Source organism: Falco rusticolus, chromosome 7 (assembly GCF_015220075.1).
Source record: "Falco rusticolus isolate bFalRus1 chromosome 7, bFalRus1.pri, whole genome shotgun sequence".
NCBI classification, from domain to species: domain Eukaryota; kingdom Metazoa; phylum Chordata; class Aves; order Falconiformes; family Falconidae; genus Falco; species Falco rusticolus.
In genome coordinates this window covers 64,323,208-64,340,482 of record NC_051193.1, presented here as the reverse complement: position 1 = coordinate 64,340,482, position 17,275 = coordinate 64,323,208, and the positions used below count along the sequence as shown (strand labels likewise).

The 17,275-nt window shown below is 40.6% G+C and overlaps 1 protein-coding gene across 6 annotated transcripts in view; it reads right to left on the bottom strand.

The window, feature by feature from the left end:
* TTLL5 (tubulin tyrosine ligase like 5) overlaps window positions 1-17,275 on the bottom strand; it is a 137,100-nt gene that overhangs the window by 55,690 nt on the left and 64,135 nt on the right. For 5 of the 6 annotated variants that reach the window (XR_005105332.1, XM_037394820.1, XM_037394823.1 and 2 more), the window contains one exon: window positions 2,069-2,223. Coding sequence is in view for 5 of the 6 variants with exons in the window: in XM_037394820.1 (XP_037250717.1) it covers window positions 2,069-2,223 (155 nt within the window). In the remaining variant the exon portion in view is untranslated. Of the gene's footprint in view, window positions 1-500; window positions 571-2,068; window positions 2,224-17,275 lie in introns of all 6 variants that reach the window. The other variant, XM_037394825.1, reaches the window with a different exon arrangement.

Below are 17,275 nucleotides of genomic sequence, written 5' to 3'. Positions count from 1 at the left end.
CTGAGGATAAAAATAGAGCAACTGAAGTACTAAAAGACTAAATGGTTCATAAAAGGTTTGAAGATGAAGTCTTACACCAGCTGTGGCCAGAGAATTCTGAAGTACTTTTGGACTGCTGTACAAAATAAAACAGAATTCTTAAAGGCACTGAACTATGCATACAATGCTAGATGAGCTACAGCCCTTGAAGTCATTCAGAGTAGAATTCTGGGCATTAAATGGAGGGTTCTTAGATCTACAGGTAACGTGTAACTGAAATGGTTTCAGAGCAACATGGTAATGTTACAGTGACATCTGCAGAGTTCTGCAACAGAAGATTTTGACCATGTGTAATCATTTTCCGCCTATTTTTGAGTGCAGGCAGAGGTGCAAACAGAGCTGAGAAAGGAACAGAGGCTCTAGGACAGCCTGCATTCTGCTGCTTTCTCAAGCTATGTTGGAGGGGAAGGCAGTTTACACCTGTTGGATAGGTTCTTTATTTGGATTAGGTAATAGCTCACCTGGCTGGGCTCCAACAGCAGAATCACCACCACCTCTCAATAACTCTAAACCCCAGAGGCAAACATTGCGCTGGAAGAGAAACAGGCCAGGAATTCATTTCTCACATTCCTCTTCTTCAGGCAGGATGAAAAGCAGTGACTGATGAAATAAGAACAATTTCACTTGAGCTTTCCAAATCCCATTCCAATTCTCCTACTGAAGGATCCATTTGGGAAATGATGACCACTCAGGTCACATGCCTTCTGCACTATGTGTCTGCCTCTCTCACCTCCCTCCATTTTCCAGTAGCTTTCAAGCACCACTGAAAAGAGTCAGTATTTTCATGTATACAGTGCCTTCCAGTCCTAAACTCATGTACTGGAGAAGCTCTGTCTCATTATTCTATTTGAAAAGACAAAAGTAAAGGCTTAGGCAAAGGAATAAATAATATTTACTGAAGTGGCAAAGGAAGAACTCAAACCCCTAGCAGTTCTGGGCCTGTATCCAGCCTAGGCTACTGCAGCAAGGTCGCCTTGCTCCCAGCTTCCAAGATCCAGAATCCTTAGGGTAAATCTTACTGCTCTTTCAATCGCAGGAAGAATGCTTTTACTGCAGAATCACAGTCCTCTGCCCTGAGTCCCATGAGTATAAAAGCCATAAATAGAAATTCCAATGTCCAAAGTTAATAGAGAGCATAAAGAAGCCATTTGAAAAAGAAACACTGCAAGATGATGCTCTATCTTTGAACAATCTAAACTTGATATTCAAGGAAAAAGCATTAAGATGAGGCCTTAGTGGAGGTTTCTGCAGTATCAGGTATAAGTTTGCATTCTACATATATGTCTCAACACCAACAAACCTAAACTTACAGATGCATGAATGAAAAATGATCAAAAAGAAACAGACATTTCCCTTCTATTCTACACACTCATTCATGCCCTTATTTCACTGTGAACCTGCCAGCTCTGGGAACACAGCTCTATTTTCACAGGCCTAGTTTCTAGGATAGGCCTAAGAAGAACCTGTACTAGGCCCTTAGATAGATTCATAGAATCATTTAGGTTAGAAAAGAACTTTGAGATCACCCAAGTCTGTTAACCCAACACTGCCAAGGCCACCAGTAAACCATGTCCCTAAGCACCACACCTGGATGTCTTTTAAATACCTCCAGGGATGGTGACACAACCACCTCCCTGGGCAGCCTGTTCCAGTGCCTGACCACCCTTTCAGTGAAGAAGTTTTTCCTAATACCCAATCTGAACCTCCCCTGGTGCAACTTGAAGCCACTTCATCTTGTTCTGTCATTTGTTGCTTGGAAGAAGAGACTGACCCCCACCTCGCTACAACCTCCTTTCAGGTAGTTGTCGAGAGCAACAAGGTCCCCCCACAGCCTCTTTTTCTCCAGGCTAAACAACCCCCCCTTCCTTCAACTGCTCTTCATAAGACTTGTGCTCTAGACCCTTCACCAACTCCATTGGCCTTCTTTGGATGTGCTCCAACACCTGAGCAAGAAGCTAAACACAAATGACAAATGAGCTCCTGAGCGCATTGCATTCTTCAAAAAGCCACAGCAGCAATTTAAACTTACCTGACTGATGAAGAGACAGATCGTTTGTCAGCTATATGAGCATCTGACTGAACAGCCCACAATGACCCTCTTTTGTTGAGTGGTGACCGGTAGCTCTGTGGGATGGCTGCATTCCCCTTGCTTATAGCTCCACTTCCCCAGGTCAGGTTTGTTAACTAAACGGGTAAAAAAAAAACCAAAACAATAAACCACTGTCAGAAACAATTAAAAGCCAAGAGAAGAGCAAAAGGTGTCATTAAGTAAACTGAACAGAGTATGTACTAAGAGAAGACTGCTAGAGAAGGGAAATCTTTAGATGCAGAAAAACCATGCCAGTTGCATAAAGCAGCAGGAGAGACGACACCAACAATTCAAATGCCAGCATTAAAACTACAACTCTCTGCCTGATCCCTGGAACATGAACTAACATTGCAACTGGCAACACAGTTGCCACTCCTTCCCCGGTTTAGTAGCCCAAGGCATCTAAGCATTTTTGTAAATTCAGTCTTAACTCCTACTTCAAGTTCTGGACAGGATTAAATTGTAGTGGTTATGCACTAGGCTTCTGCCCACTTCTCCAAAAGCAACTGGTTTTGTCTCATCACTTCTCAGCTCTGTCCCTTCCTGTTCTTATTCCTTGCCTGTGTGTCATTATTCTCACCCAGTCAGTCCCAGCTTCCACGTTTCAGGTGTTACTGTCTTTATTCCACCCATTCTAGTTTCATTCTTACAGACTGCTAGCACTGGCCCACCCACTACTTCTGGCCTGGAACTTCCCACAGAAGTAATCCGATTTGTCTTCCCACACCTCTCTTCTTAGTTCCTCTCCTGGTTGCTCACATGCCCTATGTCCAAATGGTTCTAGTTTTATTCCCCTCTCCAGCCCACTCCTTTTGCTAGCCTCTTTGCTCATCCAGTACCAGAATGTGGGCTCCTCACTGGACCACCACACTGCCATTCCTTCTATTTCTGCCCTTTCACCCAAATGGTTCCCAGTGTCCTCTCCCAAATTATGTCCAGGTCCAGTTTCACAACCTACTTATCCTAGCTGTTCTCCATGCTTTGGCAGAATGCAGAATAAGTGGGAATTCAAGTCAGATAGGCTCCCAAACCCAGCACACACCAGGTCACTGAGAACACAGAAGAACAGGGTCTCAAGCCTCAGTACTCTAGACATGCAAATACAGAGATATTTAGTTTAGCATCCTCAGTATGGAGGGAACCTCCAAGTAGCTGAGAAGCTCTAGTAGGCGTTGCGGAGTATATTTCACCTGAAGCTTTTCAGATAGTTACTGTGCAGTCAAGCTTGGACAGAATTTTAAATTCCAAAATGCTATTCTGAAGCATAGGAGATCCAGAGACTTAAAAGAAAAGGTTTACACATATTAAAACTCACAAAATATTATTTTTTTTATCCAGCCTTGGTTTTGGCTGGAACACTTCACCTTGCCTGAAGTGTTCCAAAAACTGAACATTAAACACAGAAAACATGCATCCAAATGGACAACGTTTCAGAACATTACAAGCAATTTAAAACAAGGTCTTACAGTGGACTTATCAGGCAAGCTTAGTAATGGGCAGTGCTGCCTACCTGATACGGAAAACAGCATTAGGTGTCACTTTGGAGCCTCTACCTCACCCTTAAAAATGTGTTGCCTTCTGTAGAATTTAATTAAAATGTAAAGCATTTTCATTGCAATAACAGAAAGCTTCTAATTACGTTTAGCTCTGACTGTGCCAGGCACTATACAAACACCTAACAATGACAGTTTCTGGCCACAACGAGTATATTGTCTGAAAAGAAGCAAGAATGGCAAATGAGGCAAACAGAGGCCAACATGGTAAATGAAACAGGATATACACAATTCTTAGCTTGTCAGCAACAGCGATCACAACTTTGTTAACACATCCAATGGTGAAATGAAGATGACTTCATCCAATTTTCTCTCCTCATCATCTTGATACCACGACCCACTTAGTCTGATGAATTACCACCTCACCCCTGCTCTATTAACACAATATGCTTTACTCTCTAATACTGTATCACTGTTTATTTGAAAGCTGTCTTTCTAAGCAAAGCAGGTGAGCAAATAGCTTAGCATGGGTAGTAGAGACATTTCACACATTCCAGATAGACAGGTGTTTAAACTACAGCAGGATTAAACACAAGCAAAGGATTCAGAATGAGGGAGAGAACACCAGCAAGAGTGTTAAGGTTTAGCTGCAGCCAGCCCACCCAGATGGGTGTTCCTGCTTGTTACTGTGCCATGTGCTGAGATATTTCAGCTGCTATAATTAGCTTGCCAGGATGTTGCCTTGGTAGATTGCCGGGGCACCCCCAACACATCTGTGCTGAGCCGAGTGGCTTCATTTTCTAGTGATTAGTCCTCCTGTGCACCTAATGAAACTCTATTCTTCCCTTCATACAGGCAAATACTTAGCAGCAAATCAGTTGCTACTTTGGTTTGAAAGAAGGTAACATACAACACCTGAACCAAAGCAGGTACCAAAATTTCCATAAAGAATAGCTTTTGCAGCCTCAGAAACTGCGGCAGTGGAAAAAAACCCAACCAACCAAAAAACCCAAAACACAAACCCCAAAACCCAGGTTAACCAAGACAGGTTAGTGGGGCTCAGCAGGGAAAGTGTTTCTTGGTGTGGATTTACTGGAATAAAGTTTTCACATTGATTTGTATCAAGACAGGTTCAAACTCTCCTGCTTGGTAAGGTTCCTGTTTCTCATTAGCAGTGAGGGACTTCAGAGTATTTTTTCCTGACACTGACAGTATGATAGGAGACATGTGTGCTGCACTGCACGCTTCAAGCATCCCTATTTTCAAACACCTCTCCTCACACCAATATGTTCTACGTGGAGCCTGTAAAAGGCAAAACAACACACAGCTAGTATCTTTCATGATAGAATGATTCATAAAGTTTTGCCCCATTTTTTGAACTGTTGGGGACAGCAAAAAGGTCACAAGCCGAAAGGAACATGCTGAGTAAAGAACACAATGGGATAGTAAATTCCAAAAAGCTCTCATGGAATAAGGAGAACCCACTTGATGTACTTCTATTTATTATATAACATCAAGAAATAGGGGAGGGAAGAACACGTGAGTTGTCACAGCCATATCAGTAAACAGAGCCTTATCTTAGAAAACCTAACAGCATATATATGTACTGTTATAGTTAGTTCAATATAATGGCAATAACCAAAAGACAAATTATGGCATAATGCCATAATTTATTGATTTTTTTAAGCATTATAAGTTAAGTTTATGACTGCAATACACTTGCCTTCTTGACAGCAGAGACACATAAGCTTAAAAGAATTGGTCTCTATGGTCTTGCTTTGTTCAGAGAAATTTCTGAATAAATTTAAGATTGAAAACAAGGCCAAAACAAAGAATGATAACTGAAAGTGCTGGATATAAGAGCTGAGCGGTTTGTTTTTGTTAGTCTCCTTTATAATTTAAATAAGAAATATGAAATCTCCAAATACAGATAGGAAGAAAGTCAGTCCCAGGATAGAACTTGTTTCTAATGAATAGCACCCTACAGATAAAGACCCGTTGTATAGCAAGTTTAAGAAATCACAAGCAAGAGTCAGAAGAGGAGCATAATGTCTTTTCACATTCTGATCTACACTGTACTATCCTTTCAGTAGTTTCCCATTATCATATTCAAGAATCTTTTTTCTATAATAAAGTATTTTGATCTTGTCTAATGTTTCAAATAAGCTAAAGCATCAAATGTTAACAATGTCCAAAAATAAAAAGAATAACAATTAAAAAAAAAAAAATCAGTGCTGCAGATCAACCCTCATGAACTGAGGAAAAGCCTCCTAAAAGCCTGAGTATGTCTCTTGCTAGTTTGCAGGAGTCAACCAGGGTGAACAGGGACACATCATCGCTAGAAGTTGTTATTCTGCTCCTCTTGGCAGAGAGTGGAAAAGTGACTTAAGTTTTCACTAGCAACATCCTGAACAGCAGATCCTGAGTTTCACTGGTCAGTGTGTGACAACACTGGGGCAGCAACACAAAAAATAAAAAAAAAAATGCCTATTTCACACTCCCCAGCTGGAAGTTTTAGTATTTTTCTGCCAGAGGTCAGTCACATCCTGTCGCCTACAAAGCACTCAAGTTCAGTCTGAAACAGGAGAAGACCTAATGCCACAATGTTTTTGGCACAACATAACCTATCAACAACTTTCAAAGGTATATACGAACATAAACTGTTCACCAAGAAACCTTTTCATATAAAGAAAGATTGGACAGGGATCATATAAGACACACGTTAAGATCACTGCTCCTCTACCTTGTGAGCAGAGCAGAATCTTTAGGTTTTGATGCTTCACACAGGACAAGATGACACTGTATCATAAGCTCAAAAAAGGAAACATTCCACTAGAAAACCAACAATGTGCAAAATGTCTCAGCATTTGTAAGATCTTCTTTGCCTTTTGATCTATTTCTTCCTGTGTGCTGTTTGACTCCTTCAAGATCCTTCAGTCAATCCTTGGTTTTCCATTTTATTACTTACTGTTCATTCAGCAATGCCATCTTCATCCAATAGCTTGGAAAAGAAATGTTTCTTTTCTTCCATGACCTGGCTTCCACAGTCAATGTATTTTCAACCACCAAGCCTTCCTCAGACACATATACCCCTGAGGCTTTCGAGATCAGTAAAATATTTATATTCGCAGGAACAGAGAAGAGCAGCTAACAACTTGCCATGAAAAAAAAAAATAAAAAAATTTGCTGCATTCTTTCACTTATGTTTTTCTTCTTTCAACCTTCAGAGATCACTATGACTAGATACTACAACAATACAAATACTCACTGTTCATCTGCCCTCTCCTCAGTCTGTGTGCTGCATTTTCTGGGCTTCACCACAGAGCTCCCATGTACACCTGTGATCTAGCGCAGGCTAGCACGGCTTGGCCTAACAGAGAACCCAGGTCTTCCAGTACTATTGGAAACAGTCCACCTGCCTTGCCTGCCTTCATACACTGAGATACTGGGATGCAACAGGCCATGCTACTGTGGGAAACATCACGGGATCTTAAACTACCTCTTCCCTTAAGAGGCCAAGGAAATCCCAAACCACAAATCTCTAATACATACGCTTTCACTGTCTGAATAGTGGCACAAAGTATACCTAAAACAAATTCCTTGAAGAAAACATATAATACAAACAGATTTTTTTAGGGACATTTTTGTTACCCAGGCCAGCTCGCTAACCACACCCCATATTACAACACCTTCATTTTATGTACAGATTTGAATTTGCAGGAGCAACCAGACAGAAGAAGGGAAGAATTGGGGCTAACAGGCTGGGAAGTGTGAAAACTGTGTGTGCACCAAGGCTGATCTGGCCAAAGGCCTGTGACATTCCTTCTCTGCTCGTGGAGCTTACCAGCTTACAGGATATACATATGCATACAGAGCACAAGTGTTCCCGTCTCCAGAAAATGTTTCAAAGACCTGCCAGAGACATTCCTGGGAAACCTGACAAACTTGCAAATTCCTTTGTAGTGTCTCCAGCATATGCATCCATTTAACAATAACAAAAAAACCCCGAAAAACCCCACCAAGTTAGAGCTGCTGCTGTGGATGGCTGAACTCCTCTATTCCTTCTCCTGAAAAAGTCAGGCTTTCATTTAGACAATCTCTGCCTCAAAACTTCCCAGTGGGAGTAATTTTGATAAGGCACAGTCCTGCCAAATGTTTGATGATCAGGGCGTAATCTTTCCCATAACATGAGTTCTAGCTGCTCAGCCTGGCCCATTTGGTGACTCTCTGCAGATGTTGCTGCATCCTAACAAAAGCCTCTGCTCCCATTCCCTTTGGAGCCTCGGAGCAGAAGGGGCTCAATTTGAGTACTGCAGAAATTACACTGACATTTTCGCTTCCTACCACCTCTGCTGAGACCAGTTATATTCCTGCTGATGCCACAAATCAGTAGTGTTAAAAGTAATTCTAGATCCTGTGTGAACAGCATGGGGATGAGGAAGAGATGGGGCCCTTCAACAGTACAGAGCTATGTGAGAGAGGAAGGAAAACGTCACTCAAGACTTCACCTCCTGGCTTCTTGCTCCTCTTCCTAGTTACAGTGAGATGCTTTTTTCCCTTACACTTCCCTTCCTCTCCATCAGTGGAGAGGTAAAAGCCCACCAAACAGTAACATAAGGAAAATAAGTCTGATTAAGACTCGGATGAAGTGGGCTGAGTCAAGGTAAGGGACTAACACGGAAAAAAACCCTTTAGTGGGGAAAATATTCCCACCGAATTTCTGCAAATATCTGCTGTACCCTGAGTTTCATGGTCTTTCTGCAGCCACCATGTTGCACTGCTGAGGTCTCGAACTGAAAGAGTTGATACCCACTGGCCCACTGGGACTTGTACAGTGTGTTTTGGCACATGAGCAGTTCACTTTGTGGCACTTTTCCTCTGCTGAGGACAAGGCAGGCCAGAGTACCGCACCGTGTAATTGAGACGGGTAACTAAGGAGTGGTGTGGGTTTCCATATTGTTGTAGCTGATGTTAAGGTGAAGCTCACTGCTTTGGGATTCCTGTGGCATATTATCCCCACAAGGTCACTCTGGGGCACTGTAAAGTACCTGTTCCAATTCTTCCTCTCTCTCTGCCCTCATCCTAAGGTTTAGCAAACTTATCTACTTCTTGCTAATTTCCACCTTCTGTCCAAGTGAAAAATGTAGAATGAGAGAAGTACCCCATCCTCCTATGAATCTGTCCACATGTTTGCAGGAATCCTGGCTGCCTAATCTTGGGCACTGACTAGCTGCATAGCAGAGATGGAGGCAGCTCAGTATAGCCCTTGCCTGGGTGGTCTGATGTTATCCCTGTGATTAAACTCCCTGGCTAGAAGAATTGGAGCTGTTCCTAATGATAGCTGGGTCCTGAAATCTCACACTCTCCTTCACAGAGAGGGGCAGAGCTCCCACCAGGCCTCCCCTCCTCCACCTCTTCCTCCTCCTCCTCCTGGCGAAGCTGGCCAATTCAACCACATTCTTCAGCTCACTAGCATTAATAACTACAAAGTACTACAGCCTGGTACATATCAGCTGCAGCCCCATACACCAGCCAGTGATAGGGACCCCACACAGATCCAGCACTGCAGAAGAAAACCTTCTTTTTACCTTACAGCATATTTCAGAGAGAAGTAGCACGCTATTTACAAAGAAAAAAATGCATACATATCTAGGATCCTGCCACCTGGCTTCGGATCTACACACATGCTGTGCATTTTAATGCCCTGCCTGTAGAAAGTCCCACAACGCAAGTACAGAGAAATATTTTATGCTAAACATACATGAAATAAAGACTTCAGGATTAATGCCTGGTAAGGAACACAGCAGAGGGAAAAGAAGCCTGGATTATTTTGGTCACAGCCTTCATCCATCTATCCATTAGGATAAGCCAATGGCTAACAGTAGGTACAGGCAAAAAAACCCTCCTAGTTTATCTGTCCAGAAGTAAAATAGTAGCCAGCAAGGTCCCTATAGCACAAATCAAGACAAGAAAAACAATTAGTCCCTATACAATGATAGGAACTTAATTGAACTGCGTCTTCAGGCTTCATTCCCCAATTCATCACCAATGTATCTGCCTTGATTCTCCAATAGTACTGTTACTGTCTTAGGCTTATGCTAGGCAATGGACAAACAACACAAAAATCTCAGGACAATTGAAAAATTCAACTGAGTATTATTAACACACTGACAACACTGCAGGCAAACAATGACAGTACACATACTGACAGAGACATCACCACTTTCAAAAATAATTACCCATCATCTGCATGCCATAACTAAGGAAATTGCTAATTCTAGATATTGATTTCCTCACAAGTGTCTCAATAACCCACTTACCATAAAGGAAAAATTTAGCTTGACTACAGTAAAGCAATGTAGTAAAGAAGTCATAAATATGGAAGCAGCAGCATAGCACACGTTCCTTAATATTAAAGACAAAAGGTCAGTTCAGAGCAATGGCCCAGCAAACTTGCTATCCTGCCTGACATATTTCAGAAGATAGAAAAACTTCTACTTTCCATGCATCTAACTGAACATCTTATTGCTAAGGAAAATTAATTTGTTGTTTCTGTATGTTAAAAGCTAGGGATCTATCATTTGCAAAATGATCATTATTCTGTCTGAGGTAGCAATGGCCTGTTAAGCTTTCTGCCTTAATGGTACCTTGCTGTAGGAAGTTTCAGAAAGTATATTCTGTGAAAATAACTATTCACTTTTAGAACCAGTTTTTACTCTGATGTCCTTCTACTAAACTGAATATCCCCTTCTTATAAGAAACACTAATAAAGTGAGCTTTATTTACCTTGTCATCTGCTGCTCTGCATAATCCCTTCATACCTACTTCCTCCCTAAACCTACTTGGTATTTTTGCTTCCTTGTTAAAAATGCATTTTGCAGTTAATTGTTATAGTCATTCACCTGTGAATCCCAGTTATTCTTCTTACATTCACTTTAGGAATGGCAACCAGAACTGAAACCATTTTCCAAGGGAGGGCATGTAATTGCTGCTTACATAATTACATACTATTTCCTATCCTGTCCTTTAAACATGCTGATAATTTGTTTGTTGCCTTTACTGCTTGACTTAGAACACTTACCTTCATGGAGCTTTCTGGAACAAAACTCATTTTTAATTCCCTAAATTATTTATTTGAAGCTTATTACTTTAAATGGTTTAAATTATTGCTTGTCACATCATCAGTTATTTGTAAACACCGGACTTACTCTGGACAAGACGAAGGCAGAGAATGTAGTTAAATTTCTCTTTGTTAAATTAGCTTTTCTCATACTAATCAACAAAAGAATACAGATGTACTGACAAATAACCAGGAGGTAGGCTCAAGTTTAAGTTTACAGCACACGCATAGCTTGACACTGGTTGAACATCTGGACACTTGTAGCCCACATTGTACTGAAGGTAACAAGAAGTTACCTTATGTAGTGAACATGAGCTGCACAAGCATCTGTTCACACGGATGAATACTATGGAGTAGTTAATCTACTGTAAATTCACACCCCTTATTACCTTAAAATAACTTGCTTTTATATTCATTCTTTAGATAAAATTCGCCAGTCATTATGAACCTCCTCCTTGCAAATCTTTGATGTTACACTACAGCATGTGTATTCTGAGTTTTCAGTTATCCACTTGCTGGCCAGTTGTTGGTTTTGAGAGGGTTTCTTTGTTGTTGGCTGTGTGGTAGGGTTTTCTTTTTGGGGGGTGGTGTGGTGTTTGGGTGGTTTGTTTGTTTTCTTTTTTCTTTCTGTTTTTCATCTGTAACAAAACTTTACCTCCCACCTTTCAGAGACCTGGCTTGCTTAACAGTCCTTGCTGAAAGCTTGTCAAAAACTTTTTTGAAAGTTTGAACTCCACTTCTACTAGATGCTACTTTTTTCAGTTCCAATTCTAATAGATCAAGACACAGGTTGGGTAGTTTGGAGAGTTTTTTTGATCTGAATTATGTTTATCTGGGTGAACTAAAATTCCATTTTAACATCAATTTAATATATATCTGCTAGTGGAGCGAGATTCACTGCTTTAATTTACAGGAAACGTTAGGATCCTTATTACAGGTAAGTGCATTTATTGCCTTTCTGTCCTCTTACACCAGTTTTACCACACCTTTCAGTAGAAACTTTGTCACTTCGTGGTTTGTTTCTGAACCTACATGTACACTGTCCAGCCACAGAAGTCTCACAAAACATTTTTTTGCTCATCGTTGCTCCTAGGAGCTTAACTTCATTACCTGGAAAGAAAAATATTTCTCTTCTGTACATACTACAGTGAAAAATAATGCACAAGATATTTAGTATCTCTAATGCCCATATCCTCTAAAATTTGTTTCTACAAACCTAGACTATATCCCCCCTAAACGAGAAATTAACCTATCCATAGCATATTTAAGGAAATCTGATTTCCTGTGCCATTCCCACACATCTCCCTGGCTAATAACTACATTATTCACAAGTCTGTTGCATATTATATTTTGAAGATCTTTCCTCTCTATGTTCCCCCAACTCACAAGGAAGTAGCAGCACATGTTGCATCTAGATCCAAATTAGAAGCCTGTTCACTGCTAATTAATATATGCATTCTGACTGGCTAGGCAGCTGTCCAGCATGTTGAATTCCCCTTGATTTTAGCCCTCGACGGACACATTCTCATGGGCCTTGCACTTCTGTACACTTAACATTTTTCATAAAATGGAAAGATGTTACAGGTAAGATGTACTATCTTCAAGACGGATTTAGTTGAAACTTGGGGAATTTGGACAGGGGCTTTTTCTTCCTTACATGTTTTCTTAAGACCTTTTGAGCTCAGATACCTCCTTATTATCCTACTCAGCCATGAACTTATCAGGTTAATACTGGATCCTCAAAGATACACGTTTTCCATAGAGATCCCTGTGTTGCTAACTCCCAAATGTCCTGGGTAGTTAACTAGAGGAACACCTTGTTATTTTTGGATACTATGGAGTACTATAGTTAGATGGTGAGTACTGCAAAAATCAGACAGTGTTTGAAAGACCTCTTATGGACAGAGGTACATAACTCTCACTTTGTCACAAACTTAAAATCAGCTTTTTTATTGGACTTATGTAATCACAAAAACATTGTAAATTTGTGGTTTTAAGTAAATAAAATGGAATAAGATTCCTCAGAAGTAGAAACTAACATTCCTTCTTAACAGTTATATTTAAAGATTCTCCCTAGCAGCTTCACTGCATTTATTAATATGTAATGCTGAATATTTTATCTTTCTTATTTTGACTGCAGACTGTCATACTCCAGTGTGTCCTCAAGGCAACACCTTTCCTGCACTTACTATTAAAGACAGCTACAAAAGTTACCCAAACAGCTGCTCCTTTTCTAGTCTAAGATATAATACTGCTCCTCTTTTCTCTCTATTCATCTCTCTTTCATTCCTGCAACTGGGCAGTAAGGCATCATACAGTGAGGCAGGAGATTAAAGTAATGACTTACAGGTTTCAGACCAATATTTCTATTGTGTAACACTATGAAGGCACCTTTGTTTTTCCATCCATGTTATAAGCCTGTAGATGCACTGTGAAATTTTATAATGAAAAATATTTTTCAAAAATACAAATTAATGAAATGCCAAATGTTCTCACACACTTTTTGAGACAGCCTGTGAGGACTGAAAACTGTGTACAAGGGAATGAAATCGCACTTCAGTAAGGCTTTACCTTCCTACCGTCTCCACCTCCCACATTATAAGAACTGTTCATTTTATGAGTATCACTGTGAAGTTCCCATCTGGCATTTCAGAAGTGAATGAAGAGGACTGACAAGACAGAAAACTGATGTAATCACAAAAATCTTGTTTTCTTAAGATGACAGATTTTAAGTGTCTGGTTCAAAGCTTGGCAGATACTTACACATAAAATCTTCCCTTTGAACATTTGTCACTTCAGCGGTCAATTGGCTTAATAAATTAAACCATTCTAAATCAGAAGGTAGAATACAAGAGAGCAAGAGAGAAAATGTGAAACAGGTGCTTTGGGCATGGGTAGGAAACTGTGAAGAACAGCAGAAACTGGACAAAGACAGAGGTGGACTCCCAACCATAATGGCAACATCATTCCAAGCACAGCTGCTGAGGTTACATTGCTGGGAACCCCGGAGACCCATGCTAGTACACAGATACCAGAAGCAATTATCACAAGAATGGGAATAGAAAACAAGCTTCCCAGCTGCTCTTGGAAGGAGATAATGTATTCAGAGTGCCCCCGCCCCCAAGACACAGCTGGGCACAACACAGGGAGCCAAGGCACAGACAAAGGCATTCAACTCTCATAGATGTTCCTGCCCTTGGAAAAGAAACGCGGTCGACAGCAATAGTAGTATTTTCAAAAGTCTCTCTTTCATACACCCCCCCAAATCAATAGTCCTAATCTTGCCATTAAACATAATTAAATCCAAATATCAAGTCCCTTTCATACCAGCCAGGTACTTTCCAACAAGGTAGACTAACTACAAGTTTCTGGAGTGGCTTAATTGTACTATTTTTGTTATTTAGGTAAATGATGTTCTTTTCCAGGGGTCATCTTCATGCCAATTTATTTTAGAATGCTTTTAAAGTAAAAGGACTATTATATTTCAAGTGACTTAAACAGAGGGGTGAAAAGGGGGGAAATAACTCAGGCTCCTGTCTAGAAATGCATAGGGAAGTAGTGCCCTGATTAACTAAATCACCCTCATACAAGCTCTATCTCTAACCTCCTCTCAGCCTTCAATCCCTTACTTTTCCTGTCCCAAAGCCATCATTTTCATAACCCAGAGTTCTTAAACGCTCCCATACCAGGACTTTCGCCCTTTCAACACATACCAATGGCCTTTGACTTCTTACTTTTCTCCAGCTGTTTACTTCCACATGTTTCTCTACCTCCTCTGCCCCTCCTGGTTCAGACCAAATCCTTGTCTGCCCAAATCTATAACCATGCAGTGCTCAAAAATAACTTCACTAATATCTACCCTTCTGCAAATCACTTCCCAGGCTGCCAGCCTACTCCGTAAAGCCTGCACTTCTCCCGTTCATTCCATCCCCCTGCTTCAAATCAGCATCCACCCCTATTGGCTCAGTGCCAGGTGTTCAGGTTCCAGGTCCCTCAACAATCAGCCCAACACTTGCACGGCTCCTCCAGTTTTGCCTGTACAGGAATCTGCTGCCCTATTATGCTTTTATTGTATGCTGGTACCTCTTGTCACCCCTCATTGTCATACCAGCCTTGTCGTCCCCCAGAACTAAAAGCCTTGGTCCTTGTTGCCAGCAGGCTTTAAAAGCCAGTCTTGCATCAAAAAAAAAATAATCAGAATGACTTAGATGACAGAAGAGTAGAATATGTCTAGGGAAAAAAAAAACAACCAAAACTCAAGTAGCAGCCATATGCTTGAGCTGCATTCCTTTGGGCCTTGCAGTTACACCTGAACCTTCCAAAACATCACCGTTTCATGTATGATTAAAATAATAGTCTCAGCTTAGTAACTAGTGTGCCATAAATTCAGTATTGAAGAATCGGATTGCCTTAAAAGAAAAACTGTTCTCAACTACACCACCCAAATTTTCATACTTAGCAATCAGATTTCATCTCTCCAAAGGGATTATAGCATAAATATGGCCTGGAGAACCACAGCAGAGAGCAGATGTCTAGGGCTGAATGAATGCGGGCTCAGGAAGAAAATTCATTGTCAGATAGAGCTCCAGCTCTAAACTGTTCGTTGACTTGTGAATCCCTTTCTACACGGATCTTTTTCATGACAAGAGAAGACCACTAAGACACAACCCAACCCCTGTTTCTGTATTTCCCTAGAGAAGCAAAGCCTGTACAAACACTATGTAGCCAAATACAATATATATCAAGGTCACTCAGAAAATGTACGCTGTCTGCTAGGAGCTAAGGTCTTTATTGTTTGCTTGTCTTGAATAAGGGAATCGGCACCTTCATTCTCCTTCCATACATCTCCCACCTCTTCTATGGTAAAGTATCCTGGGAGAACCCAGAAGCAAAAAGCAATGCAGTCATATTTACCATGACCAACACATTTCCAGAGCTACCACAGCACTTCATATCCACTTTCAGACTTGAGTATACCTACCTACACTGACTGACTGACAGGTTTCAGCCTCCACCACCTACAATTACCGTTGTCACCCAACACAGCTGTGCTCAGGAAGCTGCACAGCCCTTCCCATGCAGATCTTTGTGAATTCCCTTCTGGACTCCCCCTTTTATACTTCCTAATTTAACTAAAAGTAACTAGCTATGGTAGGAATACCAAAGTTTAAAAATCATCTAATAGCTATATAAATGGCAGCAAGAGGACAACTTCGGTTCTCTAGACAGACCTAACAAACCACAACATTTGGAGCCAAGTGGGAAATGAGTGATTTTATGGAGAGAGTCTATGAATTTATTTTGAAAAGCTTTTTTCTGAAAAGACTGAAATAAATTAAGATTCATTTCAATTTTTTCCCCAAATATTTGTTTAGACACTAATTTTTATCCGTGGAAGCAGTTTCCACCATACGTTTAGCTTTCAACAAATCAGCATTTCCTAAATGAAAATGCTTCACTACCAAATCTCTTTGGAACAATTTTATTGACAAAGTTTAGCTTAAAAAAGCTGAATTCTGATTTCATTAAGCGAACCAGACTAACAGCTCTGAATATTACTGGACAAGCAAACAAGCTTCTCCCAATGTTCCCCATTCCACTTCAAGCTCTGAAAGATCAAATTCTCTAAGTACAGTCTGGCTTGATGCAAGATCAGGCCTCAGCATCACTGGTATATTCAGCGTTCACATTCTCTGCTGAGTCCATCATCAAGATGGTGGTTTGTTTTTGTGATTTAACCTTTAAAGTTCAAGACCTATCTGCAAAGATCAGAGTGCCAGTGTTAGTTTTGGAACTGCTCAGACTGAATCAAAGCCTTTAACTAGAATGTAGAAGGGTCCAAACATCTATTCAGCTTCCTAGAGTTATAAATGCACTCCACCTTTTGAAAAAGATGTACTGCCAGTCACGCAACCAGATATTCAAAATCCAAACATACAACAATAAAACTGAAAGAAGCAAAAAACAGTGAATAACAGTAGCTATTACAACTACTAAACATGCCTCAGAAAACTTAGCAAAGTATCACTGTTAAAACAATACTTCCAAAAATCAAAGTACCAGAGTGAAGATACTTAAACTGTTTGTCCCTAGCAAGTAAAGAGGGGAAAAATTTATTTCCAAGGTGAAGTGCCTACCTATCCTGGAGAACATCCAGTTGGCAGCTTAATTAACTGAGAAGCGTCCAACTTGAACACATCTGATGAACACAACTACAGCATATTTTAAAGAACAAAACATGACCACGTGTGTAGCCATTTAGGCCATAACAACTCAAACAGAATTACGAAACTAAGTGGAATTCTACCAGAAGCCAATGTAAATTTGATCTATACCACACGTTTAGCAGAAGGATTATCATATCCTACGCTAAGCACTTCATTCTGTCTTTAAGATGTTATTTGAATATAGGATTTACATCAGAACCCATCCTGCAGACTTCCATTCCCAGCACCGTGATGACACACTGGAGGAATGAGGAAGCAAATTGCACAAAAGCACAAATCTGAGAAGACTTAGGTTTATTGTTTAATG